The 24146-nt window shown below is 41.5% G+C and overlaps 1 protein-coding gene and 1 pseudogene across 6 annotated transcripts in view; both read right to left on the reverse strand.

The window, feature by feature from the left end:
• Positions 1-24146, reverse strand: part of Cdk5rap2 (CDK5 regulatory subunit associated protein 2) — a 210880-nt gene that overhangs the window by 181576 nt on the left and 5158 nt on the right. For 5 of the 6 annotated variants that reach the window (XM_075945801.1, XM_075945799.1, XM_075945800.1 and 2 more), the window contains exons 2-3: positions 20691-20758; positions 18954-19021 (exon numbers count right to left, since the gene is read on the reverse strand). In XM_075945801.1, the coding sequence (XP_075801916.1) occupies positions 18954-19021; positions 20691-20758 (136 nt within the window). Of the gene's footprint in view, positions 1-242; positions 314-18953; positions 19022-20690; positions 20759-24146 lie in introns of those variants that run through there. The other variant, XM_075945803.1, reaches the window with a different exon arrangement.
• The window catches only part of LOC142833920 (high mobility group protein B1 pseudogene), a 147923-nt pseudogene that overhangs the window by 67035 nt on the left and 56742 nt on the right, over positions 1-24146 (reverse strand).

A 24146-nucleotide genomic window follows, 5' to 3' on the forward strand; every position in this document is an offset into this window, starting at 1 on the left:
CACTAAAGACAAAAACAATGATTGAGAGCCTGAGAAATTTAGCATATTACATGCAAAGGTCAGGGTAGGGGGGATAAAAAGGCAGATTTCTCTATCACAACTAGAGAGGCCAGGGCATGGGAAGCATTACAGGTTGAAGGAAACTGTCATGCAAAACTCTCCATCCAGGAACAACACTGAGGAATGAAGGTAAAACAAGGCACTCTCAAATGCAAGAAAATGAAGACTCATCAGCAACAGACCTGCTCTAAAGGAAATGACAGAGGAAGTTCTTCAGATTGAAAGGAAATGATACCAAATGAAGGGTAGAGCCCTGGAAGTGGAAGGAAAAGGAATGTAAATTGTTAATATCTGCACATTCAGTTACAGAAACTATTCAAATAAAAAGCCCGCAAACTCTTTAAAATACATGTGACTGCTGAAGTAAACAAAACAGTCTAGATAGAAGTGTGCAAGTGTGTTAATATAATTAATTCGGGAGAAGGCAATAGTCACATTTTCCACATCTTACTTATGGTGAAATGGAAAGAGGAGTGAGGAGACATAAAGGGCAAGGGAGGGAGGGAGGGAGAAAGGGAAGAAGAGATGGAGGAGGGGAGAGACAAGTCATCCCAAAGCAACCACTAAAATGCCTTAAGGATTTGAAGATAAACTATACAAAGATCTATTTAAAATTTAATCAAATATATTTAATTGAAGTATGAAAAGTATTCAAATACTGTATGTTGTCAGAGTTTCTGTCCTGCCAGGGTCCCGCAATCATTAACTCCCAAAGAATATCACACAGAGGTCTATATTAGTCATAAACTGATTGGCCTTTTAACTCAGGCTTCCTATTAACTCTTATAACTTATATGAGCCCATTATTTTTGTCTATGCTAGCCACATGGCTTGGTATCTTATTCAGCGAGGCAGTCACATCTTACTTCCTCTGTGGCTAGGTCAGGACTGCTGACTAAACTTTCCTCTTCCCAGAATTCTCCTGTTCTTGTCACCCTGCCTCTACTTCCTGCCTGGTTTCCCCGCCTATACTTCCTGCCTGACTACTGGCCAATCAGTATTTTAGTAAAATACAATTAACAGGGTATAAACCATTGTCCCACAGCAACTGTAAAAGAGATTTGAAAAGAAAATAAAGAATTAGAAAAATTTTTACAATTTTATGTCAAAAAAAATTAAGTCAAAATACATTGATGCACATTAAATGATGAAATAAATACCCCAGTTAAAATACAGAGGCTGTTAGAACAGATTTTAAACCCAATTATGGGGCTGATAAGACAGCTAACAAGTCAGACAACCTGATCTCTAACCCTAGGACCCACATGGTAAAAGAATAAAACAACTCCTACAAGTTGTCCTCAGAACTTCACACTCATGCTTGTAGCACACACGTGTACACACACACACACACACACACACACACACACACACACACACACAAAATAAATGTAATATTTAAAAAACTAATTGTGTCTTATATACAAGAATTTATGGGGGAGCATGAGGAGGAGAGGAAGGGAAAACTGGGATTGGTATGTAAAATAAAGATTGTTTAAAAAAAGAAATTTATTCTATATACCTAAGAATAGAAGTAAGTTAAAAAATAAAGAGGGTTGGAGAGACAATTCAGTAAGTAAGAGAACCCAGGTTTGATGCTCAGCACCCACATGGTGGCTCAAAATAATCTGTAATTCCAGTCCCAGGGGATCCCCTTTTTCTGGCCTCTGAAGACACTGAATGCACATGGTATACAGACACACAAGCACCCATGCACATAAAATAAAAATAAAAGTTAAAAATATTTTCAAATGAATAGAAAAAAATACAGTGTGTGAGCCCTAACTACAAGAGAGCTATGATAACATCAAAACAAAGATTCAGTCAAGAACAAGAGGGATGTGACATGATGATAAAAAGCAAAGATCCCAGTGTGCAGAAGTCCAGGACTTCAGTGTCAGATTCATGAACTGTTACTGTTGGAGATACCAACATGCCTATCTCATTAATCCACAAAAGTCAGAAAAAATGCATAAGAATTTTAAACAATACTATGAACCAGCAGGTCTAACTTATTTACATTCAGGAGACACTAACCGTGTACTCAAGTCAGCAGGGACATTGCCAAGATATTCTAGGTCACAAAACAAACCTTAACATACTTAAAAACACCAAAGCCAAACTATGGTCTCTGACCAAAATGCCATTATACCAAAAGTCAGAAACTAAAAAGAAGCAGTAAAAAAAATACTTAACCAACACACTTCTGGCCAGCCATGCATGGATCAAAGAAGAAGTAATGGAGAAAATTAGAAGACACTATGAATTAAACAAAAACAAAAATATGATGTATTAAAAATAGCTGGACACAGTGACAGCAATACTGAGGAGGAAATCTCTAAGCCAAATGCTTTAGGAAAGAAAGGTCTCAAGTCAACAATTGAGGTCTCTAGCTCAGAAGCAGGAAAATAAGCAAAATTAACCTAAGGAAAACAAAATTAAGGACAAAATAAATATAAAACTAGAAACTGGTGAAATAGAAAGGGGAAAAAAATCCAAGGCCCTACTGCAGCTAGGGTCTGTGTTGATATCGGTGGTTTGTTGCCATAAGAGCCACTTGGATTCCCAGGGTCTGGGCCGCAATCTGGGGCCATGTTGGTGTCTGAGGGCCATGCTAATGCTGGAGCCAAACTCACCAGTGTGGCCTGTGCTGCCACCTGGGGCCACGGTGACATACAGACACAGGCTGCTACACAAGACCATGGTCCATGTGGTCAGTAGGGACCACTCATTGGTCTGGGGTCTGCAATGCAACCTGTAGAGTGCTGGAGTCCAGGGGACATACTGCAGCCAGGGCAGTATATAATGACCTGAGTGGCCTGTGCTACTACTCGGGGCCATAGGGTCATCAGGGCCCAGGCTGCTGCCGATGGCCACATCTGAGTCTGTGGCCCTATAGCAGCCAGGGTGTGTGTTAATGTCTGTGGCTCCTGTTGCCATGAAGGCCATGCGGATTCCTACGTTTGGGGCTACCATCTGAAGCCATGTTCATGTCCAAGGGCCACGCTGGTCTGGGTGGCCTACACCACCACCTGGGGCCATGGTGACATCCGGTCCTGGGTTGCTACCAAAGACCATGTCTGGGTCTGTGGTCCTACTACAGTTGGAAATCTTGTTGAAGTCTGTGGCCTAAGTTGACACCAAAGACCATGTGGATGCCCAGGATCAAGTCAGTCACCCAAGTCCATATTGGTGGCCAAAGGACATGCTACAGCTGGGGCCATGGAGATATGAGTGGCCTGAACTCAATGCCATGGTGACATCTGGGTAAGATTTACAGCTGAGAGTCATGTGTGGGACTGTGGCCCTACCGCAACCAGCGTCTATTTGTCTGAGTTTACTGTTACCATTGAAGGCCATGTAGATGCCCCAGATCTGGGGCCATGTCAATGTCAGTGTCTGAGGACCACACTGACATGGGGGCTGTGCTGATCTAAGTGGCCAGTACTGCGAGTTGGGTAAATAGTAACATCCAGACTCAGCTGCTGCTGAGGACTATGTCTGGGTCCATGGTCCCACCAAAGCCAGGGTCTGTGCTGCTACCAAAAGTTACACAGAATCCCCAGGGCCAGGGATACAACCTGTGGCCCTCTTGGTGTCTGGGGGTTGTAAGGCCACCAGTGTCATCCTGATGTGAGTAGCCTGTGCTTCCACCCAGAGACAGGAAGTCATCTGGGCCCAAGCTGCTGCTGAGGGTCATGTCTGGGTCCATGGTCCTAGTGCAACTGGGGTCTATGTTTCTATCTGTGGCCTGTGTCACTTCAGGGGACATAGAAACCATGGGTGACAGAATCAGAAGGCCATGCTGAGCCAGCCCTGCCCTATGTTGGCCCTGGAATAACTGGTCCTGCCCCTTGCTGGACACTGCAGCAAGAGAGCTGTCATTATCCCTGTCATGCCCATTGTGGGCATAGAGGAGCTGGCTCAGCTCCTTGCCTGGAGAGGGTGGCCTCAGTGGCCTGAACTGATCAGCTCAACTACTACCCAGGCCCACAGCTGGACCTTAAGTTGCCCACCTCATCTAGGACCTGCTGGAGCTCTTGAAGGGACTGGTCCTGTGGAACAATAACTGCAGAATCGCCATGACCTGGGGTGGCCACACAATATCCAGGAGCGGTTCCAGTAAGGATCCAGTAGATTGTGTGTAGAAGGAGCTGAGGGCTACGTTCCTGCCGCCCGTCTCCTGGCTGCCTGGCTAGCTATGCCCCGAAATAACAACACACAAATTTTATACATTTAAACACTGCCTGCCCATTAGCTCTAGCCTCTTACTGGCTAATTCTCACATCTAGGTTAACCCATTTCTCTTAATGTGTGTAGCATCAGTCTTACCGGGAAAGATTCAGCATGTCTGACCTGGCGGCTGGCTTCATCGCATCTGCCCTGGAGAGGAGCGGCATGGTGTCTGAGCTCACTTCCTCTTCCTCCCAGCATTCTGTTCTGTTTACTCCACCCACCTATGTTCTAACCTATCAGGCCAAGCAGTTTCTTTATTAATTAACCAATGAAAGCAACGGATATATGACACTCCCACATCAATTGTAAACCAGAAACCAGAGGCCTTGAACCAGACCAGTGACTCATTACAATGAATATTTGCAAGGAAAGTTGATTGAACAAAAGTGTATACTGTCTCACATACCATAACTCCCAATACTACCAGGACAAATGAAGAGGTATTGAAAGGCAGGAAAGATGAAGGAGCAAAGAGAAACTTTGCTGTTTTATTTTGTTGTTTTGTGTTTTTTTTCTTTTTGTTTCTCTTCGTTTTCCTGTTTTTGTTTGATTTTTCTTTTTTTTTTTAAATTTTCGTTTGGAGACTATTACAAAGAGAGGGGAGTTATGGAGAAAAAGGGAGGTGAGTGGAACTGGGGTGCATAATATGAAACTCCCACTGATTCAATAAAGAAATCATGTTAAATATTGTTAATATTATTATTTTAATTATAAACTGGTTGGCCTATTAACTCAAGCTTCTTATTAACTAACTCTTACATCTTAAATTAACACATAATTCTTGTCTGTGTTAGTCATGTAGCCATGTAGCTTGGTACCCTTTATCAGTGAGGCATTCTCATCTTGATTCCTCTGCATCTAGGTGACGACTACAGACTGAGCATTTCCCCTTCCCAGGATTCTATTCTTGTTGCCCTGCCTATACTTCCCAACTGGCTACTGGCCAATCAGTATTTTATTAAACCAATTGTGTTAAATATTAAAATAGGATGGAGGAACAACAATAAAACTTGAGTTTAAAATCTAGTTTTTTCAAATTTCCACCAAAACTAACAAATCTCTAATAATAGTATCAGAGAGGAAATAAATCACAAAAACATGTATGAGCCCCCAAGTTTCATCCCTAGTTGAATACCCAAAAAAGGGGGGAGTTGAACTAGGACAAATCAATACAGATTCCACAATGATTAAAACACTAACATGCACAATTCTCTGTCCAGACATCAGATAGCAAACACAACAAACTCACCAGAGGAAAACACAACCTAAACAGTGATGTACCTATCTTCAAAACTGATGTCTTTTAGGGGCTGAGGATGTAAGTCGGTTGGTAGAATGATTGCCTAGCATGTTTGAAGCCCTGGGTCCCATCCCCAAAACCATGTAAATCAGATATGGAGGTATAGGACTTAATGCAACCCTCAGAAGGCAGAGGCAGAAAGACTAGAAGTGTCTTGAGTACATAGTGGGTTCTAGGACAGCCTTGGGCTTTATGACATCTTGCCTCAAAAGAGGAAAGAAAGGAGGAAAGAAGGAAGGAAGGAAGGAAGGAAGGAAGGAAGGAAGGAAGGAAGGAAGGAAGGAAGGAAGGAAGGAAAAAAATATCAAGTTGATGTTTTCAGTAACAATTCCTATCAAATACTTAAATGAAAAGCAATGTCAGCAATGGCCATTCTTTTCAACTTCTTACAGAAACGGCAAGTTGTGGGTCTTCCGCAGCTGGCTTGATGAGAATAACCTACTCTACAAAAGCAGAAAGAAACATTATAGGAAAACTGCAAACTAAATCCCTGGTGAGCACAAACATAAAACCTTTAGCAGAAACTCGAAACTGAATAACCAGATTGCTACATCATTAGTTTGACCCCAGCAATGCAAGGGTAATTCACTGCTCCTCGGTCAGTCCACATGAGGTGCCACACTAACAAACAAACAGTTAAAAAAAAATCATCATATCAGCACATGCAGTAAAAGTATTTTACCAACCCAAAAGCATTTGTCATTTGGGACACAGGGATGGACTCAGCCATGCAGGAATTAGAAACTTCATTAACATGCTAACAGTAACTGCAAAGTGTGTGTATCATGCACATAATAAATATCTTGCAAGTGTGTGTTTCCAAAGGAGAAAAACCTTATGCTATTACCCTAACTTCAGGAATTGCTCTTCAACACTACATTTAAAGTCCTGAGGAGTGTAATAACGTGCACAAGTGTGCACACACACTCACGCATACATAAAATTTAAGGTACTCACATTAGATAGAAAAGAGAGCTGAAAGAATCTACAAAAACTTTCTAGTACATAAAAGTAATTATGGCAAGGTCAGCATGCAAATACCCATTATATTTCAAAAGAGTTGGAACAAATGACCATAAACTGAACATTTTAAGCAGCAGCTCCAATCGCTCCAAAAATGAAAGCCTTTGGTATTAGCCTAATAAGACACACAACTGTATACTTAAAAATACAAAGCATTGGTGACACCTCCACTGTTGCAAGGAGAGGCTGCTTGTTCATCACAGCTGCCCATGAACCACTGCTTCATGGTATGCTGTAAAAAATGGACACACAAAACACACAGAGAAATGACTGCTGACCTTGACTAAAGGTGAGATGATTCAGGGTTCCTGCTTTATGAAAGAGTCTGCAAGATATTCTGCAGGATACAGAAGAAAATGACTGGCAAACTGCCAATATAGGCGGAACTGTCTTTAAAATGTCCTGCTTCATGGAAAAGTCTGCTGCATACTATGGGCCTGTAGGCTGAAGATAGCTGACCCAATGGTACAGAAGAACACTGGGTGACTATACAGGCAGAGAGATATCTCTTGTCAATTCTATAGTTTTAAAAGTTGTATACTTCCTGTTTATTTAGATAATATAATATCCTTCTGAAGTCTTTGATGGAGTTAAAAAATTTATAGTTATAGTTTTCCTTAGTTATAATAAAAGATAAAGTAGATATAAATATTATAATGGAAATTCTTGCTTGATAACTGTTTTGTTATATGTAATTTTACAATGATAAAGCCTTCCTTTATTGTTTAAACAAAAAAGGGGAAATGGTGTAGGAGGTCCTTCTGAGCATGTGCAGCTTTCATTGGTTAATGAATTTAAAAACTGCCCTAGTATGATAGGGCAGAACTTAGGTAGGCGGAGAAGAGGAAACTGAATTCTGGGAAGAAGAAAGCAGAGTCAGGGAATCGCCATGGAACCACCGCCAGAGTAAGACATGCTGCCAAAACTTAGCCACTGACATATGGTGGTACACAGATTAATAGAAATGGGTTAAACTAAAATGTAAGAGTTAGCCAATAAGAAGTTAGAGCTAATGGGCCAAGCAGTGATTTAATTAAGATAGTTTCTGTGTGGTTATTTTGGGGCTAAGCTAGCCAGGCGGCCTGGATGAACAAGCAAGCCCTCCTTGCAACACTCCACAACCAATGGAGGTGACTTTCTTGGAAGTGAAATTCCAGGATTAGAAGACTCTACTTAACAAAGTATCAATTCTCTTGAAATTTACTTAAAGATTTAACACAAATTCAATTAAAATACTAGCAGGATTTTTGTAAACACAAGCAAGCTGATGATAAAGTTTACTTCAAACAGTTAAGAGCCAGATGAACTGAAACCATCTTGGAAGAGGAGAATATAACATGAAGGTTGGAAAAACAAATGAACGCTTTCAAACATGGCCATGTTCTATCAAGTGAGTGACAGCAATCAAAGGAAAAAGGAACCTGGGAGCTGCTTAAGGAGCTTAGGGTGTCTGCCTCCAAGGCTGGGACCTGTTTGATCCTCAGAAGGAAATTTATGTCAAGTTGTCCTCTGACCACCTCACATGCACTGAGATGCACACGGCCCATACACACACAATAAACAAGCAAATAAAGGCATGAAAAGGAGAAAGGATAGTCTTCCTTTCAACAAATGGTATTGGAACTGGATATCCTTTTATGAACAACTAACCTTGACCTAAATTATATCTTAAATAGAAGCTGATTTAAATTAACTAGCAGATCTAAATATAACAAAGAAAATAATGATTACTTTTTAGACAAAAACATATAAAAGAAAATTGTTAGGATCTACAACAAGGCAAACAGTTCTTTAGCTATAACACCAAAAGCATGATCCATAACAGAAAAAAAATCAATAAATTGTGCTTCATTAAAATTTAATACTTGCTCTGAAAAAGAGTGTTAAGAGAATGAAAAGACAGCTGCACTCTGGGAGAAAATATTTGCATATCACATATCTACAGAGGAATTATATCCAGAATACACAATAGCTCTCCAAATATAACTGTAAGAAAACAACCAAAAACCCAATTTTTCTTGGAGAAAAAAATGGCAAAAGATTTGAGCAGAAAGTACACAGCAGAAGATATGCAGATGGTAAATAGGCACACACAAAAAAATCATTTCAACATCTTTAGCTTTTAGGGAAATATAAAACTATAATGAGAAACACATCTATTGTAATGGCTAAAACTATATTTTAATTGACAACAGCAAATGCAGAAGAAAATGAGAAGAAAGCAGAATTCTCTCTCTCTAGGATGAAAAAGGGAATGGCCACACCAATTAAGAGTTGGGCAGTGTCTGACCAAAACCTACACTTACTACACTTATCAATGACTGCAATTTCACTCCAACTCACTTTAAAGAATGAAATCTATGCTCACACAGAAACCTCAACACAGAGAGTTACTGCAATTGATTTCTAAGCATCGGAAGCTGGGAAGAAGTCACCAGCCCTTCCAAACCCTCTTGGACAAACAGTCACCAATACTTAGAAACAGCAGTCACAGCTACAAAACGCAGACCATGAATGGATTACAATGACATGCCACCAGAAAAAAAGCCTATCCCAAACATTACATTAACACATGCTTCCATGTATGATATTCTAGGAAACGGAAAATGATAGGAACGGAGAAAACACAACACTAGTTGTCAGAGGTTGATGGCAGAGAGAGGGTTTGACCACAAAGAGGCAACACAAGGAAATTTTGTTACTATGGAATTGCTGTAAATGCTGACTGCGGTGACGGTTACAAAAGCCTAGAACTGTACACTTACACACACATACACACACAAACAGAAAAAAATACATTCATAGATATCTTAGTTACTATCAGTTACAGGAACACACAAGTTAAAATACATCCAATACTTAAAACTGGTAAATTTTACTTTATATAAATTTATATTTCAATGAAGTTGAATAAGATAGACCTAGTATACACAGTGAGTTCCAGACCAGTCAGAAAAATGTTATCTAACAACAACAACAAATAAAGATAATTGACATAATGCAACTGAAACATGGTTAAAATAGAAGAGCCAGACTTGGACTCTAGCACATCTTCACATATACATACTCATCAAATCCCCCTTTTTTTTGACAATTTTAAAATAGTTAATGTCACATACTATTCTGTTTTTAAAGATTTATTTATGTGTGCAGTGTCTGTGTGAGTGTATGAACATATGTATACATGCACATGGAGACCCGAGGAAGACATCAGATAACCATTTCTACCACTCTCTGCCTATTCCTTTGAAACTATGTCTCTTCCTGAACCTGGACTCATATAGAATGAAGCCAGAAAGCCCCACTGATGGTCCTGTCTCTGCTGACCTTGAAGCCTGGGTTTCAGGCATGTGCAAGACTCCTAGTTTCATAGCTGATAGGATCCAAAGCAAAGGTTCTTAACCACTGACCCATCCTCTCCATATCCCATCTGTACTATTCTTCTTAACAAACACAGTTTTAGGACTGGATAAATGATGAGCATATTCTAGGTGTAATATACTTTTCAAGCTTTCTACCCTTGTCCTCTTGTTAATAATACTTAAGGCTTCAATTTTGTGATTAAGAGAATGGCACAAGAAACAATTGGAAGGTTCATTAAAACCCCTTTTAAATGTTTTAAGAAAATATAGCGTAAAACATTCATTCAGACAAAACTCTACCAAGACTGATGCTTCCTATAAAGAGAAACTTTATTCTATTACTCAGCTACCAATAAAATATTTATGGCAATAGCTAGAATGGTCCTAACAACACTTGAAAGAATACTAGTCCTATTTATAGAGATTTTATTAAGCATAAGGGAAGAGCAAATGTGCCTTCTTAAGGTCAAACAAATGTCAAATAGCCTAAATGAATAAAATTCGACACAAACATCTTTCTGGCCAGCTGACCAGTCAGCTCTGCCTAGCATCACTCGCCTCAAGTTTTCTCTGGCTGGTGCTTCCACAGACCCTCTGTTCTCCCATTTCAGAAACACTGCGCTGCCACACTGGCCACTCACCTTTAAACCCACCATACCTCAGAAAGAACACATCCATCTCGCGCATACTTGTTGAAACACGGGAAACAACTAGAACACGGGCTGGATGCTTGTGTCAAGGAAACACAGCCTCACTGTCTCCAGTCAGACAGATCGGCTCATGCTACTCTCCTGCATAAACCTCTCCTTGCTACTTTTGTTTTGGTTTTTATTTCTGCGTGTTTTCCCCATCACTCTTACTTTCAAATATGTCCAAAGTGCTGTATGGTCTGGCTTCTGCCCACCTTACCAGATACACACACACACTCACAGAGGTTTTTCAGAAAATAATTCAAACTACAGTAATGTTTTCCTTATGCATAATTTCCCCCTCTATGAGAAGCAAATTCTAAGAGTAGGGGGGCTTGATATGGAAGAACTGAAAACTGCTTATCATGCAAGAGGAATAAACACTCCAAAATATAACACCCACCAACTATGACTTAGAAACAGTGCTCAAAAGTAATCTAACACTAGGGCTGCATCTGCCACAGTCCAGCCCTCAGAAGCTCACACTGCTGGGAATGGCAGTCATCTAAAATGAGAGGATCCTATTTGCAAGATCTGCCTCTGGGAGACTCTCGTTCCCTCCTGCTCCCATTCTCCATCAAAGCCTTAGTTGGCCAGGCAGTGGTGGAACATGCCTTTAATCCCAGTACTTGGGAGGCAGAGGCAGGTGAATCTCTGTGAATTCGAAGCAGGTCTGGTCTACAAGACCTAGTTCCCAGACAGTCTCCAAAGTTACAGAGAAATGCTGTCTCAAAAAACAAAACAAACAAACAAAAAAGCCTTGGCGGGCTGCAAGCTCCAACCAAAGGAGAAAAATACAAAAGTCAAATATAAAAAAAAAACAACAACAACAACAAAAAAAAAAGATGTCGACCTCAGCAGAAACATAAAGTACCTCCCTCTGACTGTTTCCTGACTTGCCAAAGACCAAAGCCCACTCTACCATGTCATTCCTTCAGACCAAGGGCTTTGGATCATAGGAATCCACTCTGCTGCTGCTCATGAGCTGTGTGACCTTGGGAAGATTATCTGACATCTTTGAGTCACTGGTTGGCTTGTCTATAAAATGAGAATAAAATCAATTACCTTGAAGGGATGCTGTGACAACTAAAGGAGCTAAGCACCTGGCAGAGCCGAGCACTTAGCAATCGGTACACAGGGCAGAGCTTTTAAAGGAACCATTTCTCACTGCAGCCCTCCACAAGCACAGCTTTGGGTTAACATAATTTTTGTATCCTCTTTGCATGTACAAAAGCTGTCGTATCTCACCAAGACATAACAAAGTGTATGCCCTCTTGTTTCCCAAACTTCATCTCTGGTGAGCAATATTGTGTATAAGAATGTTCTGCCAACAGCATCAAATGAGTTAGTGAAATGAGAAGATGCTTTAGAATTTGTTTCTGATGCCAATACACTCCCTAGAGTCTTCAAACCATCAAGAACACTTTCCTAGGCAAATATCTACTTATTCACAAACAAAACTGTAGCAGAATATGATCTTAAAACTGGATCCCAGCCAAGTATGGTAGCTCATGCCAACAATCCTACTACTCACACATCTGAAGCTAGGGAATCATGTGAGTTAACGGCTAGCCTGGGCAACATAGAAAGTGCAGTGTGACTGCAGAGAAAAAACCTGTCCCAAAACAAAACAAAACCAAAAAACTGAGGGCAGGAGAGATGACTCAGTGGTTAAGGGCATGTACTGCTCTTCCAGAAGACCCGTGTGTGAGGCCCAGCACCTACATCAGACGGCACACAACTGCCAGTAACTTCATACCTCTGGACTCTTTGGGCACCTGCACACACGTGCACATCATTAAACACACACACACATACACAATTTTAATAAAATTAAACGTAAAAAAGAAGCTGGTTTAAAAATAACTGAGTAACATATGGAGCATAACCACCTCATCAGTCAGTTCTCTGCCCATGCTTTTCAGTCTCTGCTCACAAATACCATTTACAGCAGCACAGCACAGGTAAGACTATAGATTCCACTGCTTTCATGTAATATTACACTGTAGGTATGTTTCATGTTGTTATAGAGCTAAACATATCCATCACTTTATTTAAGATTACAATCTTAAATACATACAAGTATTTTGCCTGCATGTGAGTCTATGCACTATGTATGTGCTAATGATCACTTTAAAAGATTACACTAGGACTGGACAGATAGCTCAGTCAACACAAAGCTTGCTTGTTATGCAAACATAAAGATCCAAGTCTGACCCCCATTACCCAATTAAATTAGCCATGGGTGGTAGTGTAAGCCTATAAGCCTATACTAGAGAGGTAAAGAAAGGAGAATTCCTGGCACTTGCTGGCTAAATCCCTAATGGCCAGATTTGGAGAAAGACTTTTGTCTCAAAATGTAGGTAAAAAGAAACTGAAAAAGGCATTCAATGACAACCTTTACATACGCATATACACATGAACAAACACTGATACACACAAACATGTGTGTCGTCCCCCCCCCCCACAGAGACAGTATAAAGTTTCAGTGACATCAGTGAGAGTCAATTATTCAGCAATACTCTACTGAGCATTCCTGGCTTCCTATGCTGTGGCTTCACAATCTGAAAGGTAAGGTCTAAACTCAAACCAGGCTCACAGTCAAGTCATTCCATGTTTGCAAAAGCTGCTTCCTCATTTATGAAATAGCCTCAAAATAAGCTTGGGCCAAAGAGTCAGAGATGGCAAATATAAAATGTAATTTCCCTTGTTCCCAATTTTTCACAATTATACACAATGTGGCAAGAAATAGCTTTGTGAACAGGGACTTTTTTTTCCTTTCCCTTCCAGTGGGTTTATTATTCAGGATAAATTTCCCCAAAATGGATTATTGGGCTCAAGAGTAATTTTATTTTTATAACTATCAAAATCTCTTTCCAAATGGCCTTCACAAAGATTGTAGAAATTTAGACTGCCCAGCCACCATCTGGCCAGGTTTTTGGAGGGCATGGCCAGAACAGAACATGCAGGAGTCTGGGAACTCAGAAGGCTCAATCTAGGCCTTGCCACTGCACAAATCTCTGTGCCCAACAATTAGCAGTGAAAAGCCAAAATTGACTCCTGGATACTGTAAAGACCCATGTCACACAGGTAAGTCCACAGAGAATCCTCATCCTGCATGCCACTAGGCCTGGCTGGATCCCAGCAGGTTCTTCTGCTGCTGCCTTGCTCAAACTCTTCCCACTCTTAGCCTCACCTCGGTTTCGTTTCTGCTCTTTTTCCTGTCACTCTGGTTCTACATGCCCCATCCTCATTACAATCTGTCTCCCTCTAGCTGTGTTATCTCCATTCATTTTATTAACAACTACCACAAGTTTATTAGATAAATATTAAGTTTCCCATTTTACAGAAGAAGCAATCAAAATTTAGTGGTTCAGTATGTCATGCAGCTACTCATTCAATCAACATATGCCTGCTAAAAGTCTACTATTTTATTTGCTTCAATGTTGAGTACAAGACAGAAAAGTGATACATGTTAGCAAATATTCAAAGACAGGGTGCTGAGGGACTGCTAGGAGACAAAACACAGACTGGGACACAGCATTAGGGATAAACTTTCTAACATATTCAAATTAAAATTTAGACATGAAGGTCCAGACAACCAAGGAAAGGGAGACACAGTGTCCCAGGCCTGGGACGGGAAGAAGCTGGGTGTGGTGGTAAAAAGCAGTTTGTGGGATGGAGCACTGTGTGACACAGAGACAAGAACATGCCAAATACCAAGAAACAAAGAACTGACCATCACATTGGGCTGGGCCTCGAGGACCATGGCAAGAACTTACAAACTTTATTCCCAGGTCAAGGAAATCAAGAGGACCACAGAAAATAGAATCTGGTATGCAGAACTTCAGGCAGTGGTTAGCAACCCTCACCTTATGGCAGACTTCAGCAGTCTGGAAATCATGCTAGGTTCTTCCTATACCAAGGCTCAAAATCTGCTACACAACCCTGAAATATCTCACTGGCTTCACTTTCACAGGACATTCTGGAAGTCAGCCATATGGGACCACCAGTCGGTAGTCAACAAATGAGACGTAAAACTAAAGTTAAAATCCAGCATAGATTTTAACCTGTCAGGCTGCAGACATGAGGTGAAGGACAAGGGGGATGCTCCCCAGTGACAAACCAGTGCAGCACAGGTATTACAGAGCAAATTTCAAGATAGGAACCCTGCCAATCAGATTAGCCACTCAAATCTGACCAACTGCGTCAGCTGAAGCCAAGCTTTTCAACAAGTAGGAATAAGGGTTTTGACCAAAGGACTCCGGTACCTCAAGCAGATCAGGCTGAGACATGAGGAAAAGCAGCTGTCAACCTCACCACCCAGTTTCTCCCAATTCTTGAGAAGACACCAGTGGAAGTCGGGTCGACTCTGGGGTCTATTGTTGGCTGCATATGATTCTGATTTAAAGCTTGGGCCATCCAGAGCTCCCATTTCCAGTCATTCATTCCCCCCCCACCCAAGAAAAATTACAAAAATATAAAAAGACAATATGCAGAAGGATACTTTTACTGTCTCATATGTAACTATTGTAAATGAGAAACCGGAGGGTCTTATCAGAGACAATTATGGTCCAACACACTCAGTGGAATACAGGTTCCTCTCTGATGCTTTCATGACAAACAACTGAAATGGAAACTACTTATGCCACCCTCTGCCAAAACCTGGAGGTGAACTATTCTATGCACACCAGATGTAGGGTCCTCCTCACTCATACATAATCGTTTTTGTTTTTTTTTAATTCAGTTTTCTGAGACAGGGCTTCTCTGTTGTTTTGGGGCCTGTCATGGAACTAGCTCTTGTAGACCACGCTGGCCACAAACTCACAGAAATCCACCCGCTTCTGCCTCCCAAGTACTGGGATTAAAGGTGTGCCCCACCACCCATGGCCATAATCATTTTTTTAAGGAACAATAGGTCTAGTCCAGGTCCCAGCAGACAATCACAGACCTTCACAAAATGCTGACTTCACCAGGTCCTGTTTGATCCAAAGACCCTAGTACACAACATCTGGGAAGCCAAAGTCAGGCTTTCAGTGAACTAAAGTTCTTTGTTGACTTCTTGTCTAAGGCCTTCCATGTGTAAAGCTGACTTTGTCATCTGTCACCACAGACAGCACATGACCAGGTAACAGTTTCAGTACATAAAGGAAGGAACCTGGATTTCACATCAGTGTTTGTACAACACCATGAAACCACCAGGAAGACCTTCTGCCAGAAGGGCCGGGTTCAAATTCTTAGTCCCTAGCCCTCTGGGCTTGCAAATGAGGCTTGTCAAATGACCAGAGGTCCTCTAGCTCTGCAGCTATGGCCATACTCTCCTTTCACCTTCACAAAAAATCAGCAGTGTAACAGTCAAGAAACAGACTGCCTTCCTACTTCTAGGCTATATTTCCTTGAGATAGCCTCATTCTGAAAATACATTCTCACAGTTTCCTGACTTTATTAACATGCTCTCTCAAAGCTGTATAAGAATCTTCATATACATAGTATTCTCCAAGCCCAGGTCACTTACTCAACTGCTATCTGTCCCTGGTATCCACAGGTGATCACACAGTACCCTCTGCTTATGCACTCACTGCATCACCAAACTATCTTCCTATCCATCTTTCCAGTAAGATCAGAACAGGGAAACTTACCAGGGCAGGACCCACTGCAGATTCCCCAACCCGACAGACAACCTGGTTTGCCTATGTGAAACTGTTTACTGAACAGATAAACTCTGAGAGAAGCACAAGCAGATCAATGTCTCACTAAACCCTAGATAAATGCACCTGCTGATGCTCATGCAGTTGTCACCCAAGACTAGAACAAGAAAAGCAGGAGTCTCCCTTCTAACTCAAAATGATTCTGCCTCTTTCATATGCATGTCCCTTTAAATCTCACTTAGATGCCAAGTTCTTTTCCTAGAGGCATCTCCCAGAAAGCCCAGAATGCCACCACAAAATGTAGCTCAGGCCAAATGAAAAATTTCAGTGACTTATAAAGACCTGCAAGGGATACAGTGAGAACAGGGTGGTCATTTCAACTTGAGCTGCAAAATTTGCTCTCGAAAATGCTACAATAAAAAATATTAATGCCATAAAAACCTAACAGCAGCCAAAGGACCACAGTCATAAAGAAAAAACATAAATTCTAAAACATATTGGCATAGAAAGCTCTCCGTCACCTTCCAGAAAAATGAGATTTTGGCCATCAAGAACAGTCTGAGCAAGAGAAACTTCAATCACAAGGCAGAGCTGAGAAAAATGACAGTAATAAGACAGTAAGGAGAAGGAGGGCCACCTGACACATGAGGTACTCAATGACAGAGGCATCATCCTCCTAACAGCCCATCTGAAAGAGAAGTAGACGGAGGCTAAGCCGCTGGCCCAAAGTCGCCAGCAAAAAGAGACCAAAAGACAGCCTATGTGGAGAAGCTGTGGTCCTTAGTAATGTCCTTTGAGAACACCTTTGCCACACCACATCCCCAAGCCTCGGTATCTCCTAAGTATCTTAAATAGGGCAGGCAGGATTCTTTAGGGTTCAAAAGGCAGATGTGAAGCCAAAATTATACAATGCTGCTAAATTTCCTCATCTGATAATGAAATTTAAAACCACGTCCTTCAACAATGAATAACTGCTGACCTCACAAAGTTGCTCTAATATTATGAGAAACTTCATATTTAAAGTGCCAAGCTCAGAGCCAGAGCCTAATAAACAGCAGTTATTATTGCTCTTACGATCAAATAGAAACAAGCCTTTAACAGGAGAGCATATTTTAATTATACACAATGTGAAACAATCAGAACCCATTCAGTTCAGGCCCCAGATCCCACAGCGTAACAGCGCATGTACAGCTGAAATTATAACAACTCTAAGCTCAAAAATGACTTGTTTCCATTAGAGATCTGACAAGCCATTTCTTCAATTGGTCACTGGTGGTTTGCAGATAACTATTAGCAGTAATGAGTATGCTAAATTAAATCCAGAGACAGCACCACTCTGTTCTGCAAAGACAACTGGGGAGAGAAAGACATAATTGTAGGCGTCCTTCCCTCTGCGTCCTCCATCTTCTCTCTGACAAATATTTCCTGTGTCTTGCATAGTATGGATTTCATTTGGTTACAAATGAAGAAGAGTCTAATTCTTCCCATGATGAATGAGAGTGTTGAGCAGGTAACTTGTTAAAGAGAATTGGAATTTGGAAAATAACCTGAGTTTCCTGTTACTTGGCAACAACCCCGTCTGCTAACTAATGAAAGGTAACAATGTTGGAAGTCACTGAGCATCAAACCAAACCTGTCACCAGTAATCCGTTCTCTGACAATTACAACACAGCACTGGGTACAGAATACCCATGCTCCATTCACCAGCCACAAAGTCTACAAAATGAAAGGGGCGGGGCAATGCAGCAGAACAACAATGCTTAAGTGAACTCAGGCAGTGGAGCTCCTGTTATGCAGGCATCAAGACCTGAATCCAAATCCCCAGCACTCACTTAAAAAGAAAGAAAAACAAGCAAACAAAAAACCTGGGCAGGGTCAGGCATGCATATGAGCCCAGGAGTGGGAGGAGCAGAGATGACCTAAATTATTGTATTACAGACATTGAAAATCCTCGGATTTTGCTGGCCAGCCAGTCAACCTGCCAGCCCAGCTGCAAAAGTTCAGTCGCAAGGAAATAAGGCAGACAGTGACAGAGGAAAATAACTGCCATCTTGCTCTGGCCTTGACATAAAACCACACAGACCTACACATTTAGCATACTCAACATGCATGCACCACACACACACAGCATACACATACCACACACTAAAGTAGATTAAAATAAACCTTAAAGGAATATGAATTTAAATCCCAGTTCTGCCTTTTACAGATTTATTATATGACCATAAATAAGTCTCTCCTATTTTGAGAACTCCTTTGTAAAATTGCTAATAGAAAATACCTCATGAATTGCAGCGAGAACCAAGGCGGACTTATAAATCATGTACCTATGATATTGTCAGCTACACTTCACTGAATAATACGGCAACACTCTCATCTTTAAGACACCAGAAACAAACCAATTACCTGTCAGAACCTAGCAGAACCTTTATGAAAGACTGGTTGTGTGTACACGTAAATGCCCCCTCATATAAGGCCCAGGCCACGAAAGCCCCAATACATGGCGTGTATCACCCCCTCCCCCGCCTCTGGCATAACTCAAACAGTTCTCAAGAAACAGTTCTCTCCTGGTCTAGCTACATGGTAATAGCAGACATGACTTCCTAGAGGAGGATGATATGGTTTCTTCACTTACATTTTCAAAGTCCTTCATGTTCCAGGCTCTGGTAGGCCAGACCTTTTCTTGTGACACGTTTGCGAGCACTTTTGAAAGGCAAAGAGACAAAATTGTTAGTGTATTCAAGCTGCCCAGCATCCCTAGAGGGGCCAAGAGCAAGAGAGAAAATCAGAATAGCACTCAGTGTACCCACAGGCACTTTTGGCTTGCTGGCATTTACAGATTGAAATCAGTAATTACTACATTCTCAATATTGGCAAAATACCTACATTGATTGCAATATAGCCACATATGGCAAGGCGATGAACCCCAGAAATACATGAGTCATGTGACAAAGTAGACAGTCCTGACATATGCTTCCTCTGCCTCACATATCAGTAACTGAGACAGAACTAAACTGCCTTGGTAGCACAGCTGGCAAACTCTTTCTTAAAACACCAATGAAGAGTGCGATTTGTAGGCCAGACAAATCTAAAATCTGTCATGCCTACTCAACAGAAATAATGGAAACAAATATATATAATGCTCAGAGGATGGAGGATGCTAAGTAACCCAGGAAAGCCAAAGAACGTAGTGAGTTTTGAGCTGAGTTTCAAGCTGCCAGCAGGCAACAGTGGGCCGAGGAGAGAACAGAAGACCCCAGGCACAGACAGCTGTGGGCAGAGAAAGTGCAGACTCCTGTGTCCCTAATAGGAGCACAGGGGTTTCTCTTCTGTCCTCAGCTGGTGCTCAGCTACGCCTGTTGGAGAAGCTCATGCCAGCTTTCTGCTACCTCAGGCCAATGTCAACTCTCAGATCCACTGTCCAGTCTCTCAGCCAATGCTCATCTAATCCCTTCCTCTCCCAGCCTTGTCACAGCACCTAACATATCCTGTTGATAACCTGGATCAAATGATTTATCAGAGGAACTTCTGACATATCTGTTCTCAGTCTAAAGACAATGACATTACAAGCTGAATCCCAGTGCTTGGCCAGACTCTGGCAAGAAGACAAGTACATACTACTGAATAAAGAGCAAACTTCACAACTTTCTGTTTACAAATGTGTTGTTTCAAGTAAAAGTTAACAGCTCCCAAAGAAAACCTGGGAACGGACTATTAAGTTATATCATTCCCTAGAAATAAATTCTTCTTATTCTTCTTCTGTCTGCTCCAAAAGCATCTTTTTGCATATATCTTCTCACTTTAGAGAAGAGAAAAAAAAAACATGAGTCAGATATCTCTAAAAGAATTGAGCAAGGAAAATTATTAGCACTACCTACACAGACACTTGGGAAGGCACACACTTCATCCTGAATAGAAATGATTCAGAAGGTTGCATAATCAGTGGGATGCAGTCTGCCATAATCCAGCTTGAACATAACATGTTGCCGATTTATAGAGGAACACCTCAGACAGGTTGAACAGCTACTTCCCGAGGCTAGACCACAACCAGCAGCCTGCTACAAAACCCTGGGACAATGAAGTAATGACAGCTGCTCTCTTGGGCCTCGAGCATTCAGCAATAGAAACCAACAGAACCCTAGTGCCAAGCTGGTACCAATTCAATGTCCAGTCTTTCCACAGGTATTTATTAACAGGAAGTAAATTCGAGTCTAAGGACTGTTCTGGTCCATGTTTATGAAGAAGATTAAGTGCAAATCAGTACACATATACAAAATGCTGAGTGCCCACTGTGGGCACTCAGGTTGGTTCTGGGCCTCGGATGCTCATGGTGTTAGCCTACTCCCCATATTTTCTGGGTTTGCACACTTACCTCCGTTTCCCAAGCCAGCAATGCCATTGATGCCATCCAGCTCACTTGGCAGTATAGGGTGAAGGTCACTAGGAGAGAGCACAGTGGGATGAGAGATGATTTAGCACTTGATCAAAAGGCACCTGTAAGACAGCATAGACTTCATGCAACAGTCATTGGGCCACGGCCAAGAAGGACACAGTGTTAAGCTTCCAGGAGGCAGGAAGCATTAACTTTAAGAATTCAGGCTTTGGAGCTGAGAGCTCCACTGAGTTCCAGTTCACACACCAGAGTGATATTCATGGTCACTTACCTATTGAACCTAGAAGTACAGACTAAGAGAAGGAAGGCACTATGCCAGCTATAAGCCATTTGGGTTTTTTGAGTCTGACTTTATTTGTCAGACATCATCAACTAGTCATCACAAGCAAAAGTTAAACCTCTAGAAATCAGGAATTATGGTGGTCTGAACAAGAATGACGCCAGTAAGCCCATATATTTAAATGCTTGGTCCCCAATCAGTGGGACTGCTTGGGAAGGATTAGGAGGTATGGCTTTAATAGACGTATGTCACTTGGGAAAGGCTTTGGGGCTTCAAAAGCCCATGCCATTCCTCGTCTCCCTCTCTCAGTCCAGTGACTCCAGTCTCAAGACATAAGCTCTCAAATACTGCTCCTGTATCCTGTCTGCCTGCTGCCAAGGTCCCCACCATGATGGTCACAGACTCTAACAGACTAACCTTCTAAAACTGTAAGTCACACACTTCTTTTCTCCATAAGTTGCCTTGGTCATGGTGTCTTATCACAGCAATAGAAAAGTAATTAATACAGGCACAAATTCAGACTTTGAGGAACATCAAACAAACATGCAAACGTCACTGATCTGATACACTGTCATTGTGAAACTGTCTAAGGCAGCCCTTTGAGGATTTGGGACAGAGACAGAAATGTAACCGACAACAGACATGCCCCTGCAGTCGGTTCTAAGTCCTGCTTTTACCTCTACCAGTCTCATAGCCTTCTATTTCACAGAGTAACAGGCTTGGTAATAAAAATAAACAAGGCACATGGTGCCTAGCAAGATGCCTGTCATAGTTATAGTGCTTCAGAAACAAAAGCAGAACATCACTGCCACCTTCAAACATACAGTGCTTTACAATTTATAAAATATTTATCCTTCTTCCAACTGCCAATTCCCTGAAGGTGCATGCATTTTCTAAAGGAAAGTCCTGAGGCCTGGAGAGTTGCAGTGCCTCCATAGTCAAGTGGCAGCGAAGTAAAGAACCAAGTCTAGAGTCCTGGCCTTTTATGTCCGTGCTGGATAATCTTATGTCAACCTACAGAAGCTTAGTCATCTGAAAGGAGGGAAGTTCAACTGAGAAAGTGCTTCCATAAAATCAGGCTGTAAGGCATTTTCTTAATTACTGATTATAGGGGAACGTCCAGTCCAATGTGGGTGGTGCCATCCCTGCGCTGGTGGCCCTGGGAACTATAACAAAAAAAAGCTGAAGAAGCCACAAGGAACAAGCCTGGAAGCAGCACTCTTCCAGGGCTTCGAAATCAGCTTCCGCCTTCAGTTTCCTGTCCTACTTGAAGTCCTGCCCTGACTTCCCTCACTGATGAACTGCTACCTGAAAGCGTAAGTGAGATATACCTTCCCGACCCCAAAGTTGCTTTGGGTTATGGTGTTTCATTACAGCAATAGCTGCTCTGAAGAAGACAATATTTAATGCCTCCATGATACAACATGAAAATAAGATTTTAAAAAAGAGCTCTGCATGACTACAGGACAACTTTTTTTTCTCCCTCCAACTCCATGAACGCGTCCGACCTCAGACTGTTCCTGAACAACAAACTTTGAACTGAAACAAAGCTCTCAGAATCACACCAAGCAAAAACCGGGAAATACAAAAATCCAACACCAAGAATATGAGCACTTAAAGTAGATCAGCGAAGAAGATAACTGGGGAAACGTAAGTAGAACATGCTTCAATCATGAAAATCACATGCAAAGTAATTCTACAATTTCTTGAGAAACGTGGTGATCAACAAAATACCTAACACCAAGAAAATATTCCAAAGAACAAAAAGTATTACTCAAAGGGAATAGACATATTTTCCTTCACCTTAATTTTCTAAGCATCACTAAAAGGACAAACACTATTTTCTACACTGAATTTTAAAGACTAAAATCAAATTCAACCACCATCTTTTGAATGGTTGCTATTTTAAATTTTGCTTTTTTTTTCTTTTGTTGTGATATATATATAAAGCTTCTAAAAGTAAAGTTAGGAAGCCAACACTGGCTTGATTTCACTTTGTACACTTTGCACCTCCTCACTACTATGGCCTCCTGACACCAAGGGCAGGGATGATGAAGAATAAATGAGAAGAAGAAGGGTCTTCTAGCCTCAGCACACAGCATGGCCACCATTCTTTGCTGGATGAACGGGTGAACATTCATAAACCAATGAGCATCTACCACGTGTCAGGCGAGGAAGGACTTGGGCCCCAGAGCGAGTGCACTTCTCTACCTCATCCTCCTGCCTTATTTTATTGCCTCTCTAAAGGAAGCTATCTCTTTCTGTGCGTCTAGTCACTAGAAATAACTGTCTTTCACACTAGAAGACCCAAAGGGAACTAAGCTTTTTACTGGCAGTGACATCAGAGCTCAAGCAGAACTGGACTCACCCTGAAAAAAACAATCACTTGAACAAGCGCACTGTTGTTTGTCTCTGAACATCCTTTTCCACTGTATGCCATGAATTTTAATTAGAGAAGAAATGCATAAAGATGAAAATCAGACATACCTAATGCTCTTTCTCCCTAGAGAGTCCCAACGCAGTCACTTCCTAAGAGGTAAGCAATGACTTCAGAAACAAGGTGCCTCCTAACCTTGGTCTGGGCATTTATATACAGAGAATCACAGTTTTATGTTCTGTCTTAAAATAAGACAAACGCAGGCTGGGGAGACAGCTCAGTGGGCAAACTGTCTGCTGCACATGCATAAACAGCTCAGTTTGGATACCAAGAGACCATATAGAAGCCGGCTGTGGTGGCATATGCCTATAACCCCAGCACTGGTAGGGGAAGTGCCAAAGCGTGCATCTGGGGAATTCCTGGTCAGCCAGTATATGCAAAGCACCAGGTTAATGAGAGACTCTATCTCAAAAACCAAGGTGGGGAGCAACAGGCAGAGGAAGATCCATGAAGGGACACAGAGGATGGACACACACCAATGCATTTAAAGTGAGTGTGATACTCTACACCACCCTTCCTCTAGCTACAGATTCATCCTACATTTTCAGTCACTGTATACATGGGTCTGTGACCATATTTATAACCCTACAGAGCATTCCGCCACATTAATTTTTGAATTCTACTGGCAATGATCCATAAAGATTTCCTTACTGCCTGGAACCATCTCTGTTCTGTCCTACTTTAAAACGCCTGACTGTAACCTAGGAAGCTGACTTTT

This window comes from Microtus pennsylvanicus, chromosome 13 (genome assembly GCF_037038515.1).
Source record: "Microtus pennsylvanicus isolate mMicPen1 chromosome 13, mMicPen1.hap1, whole genome shotgun sequence".
NCBI classification, from domain to species: Eukaryota; Metazoa; Chordata; class Mammalia; order Rodentia; family Cricetidae; genus Microtus; species Microtus pennsylvanicus.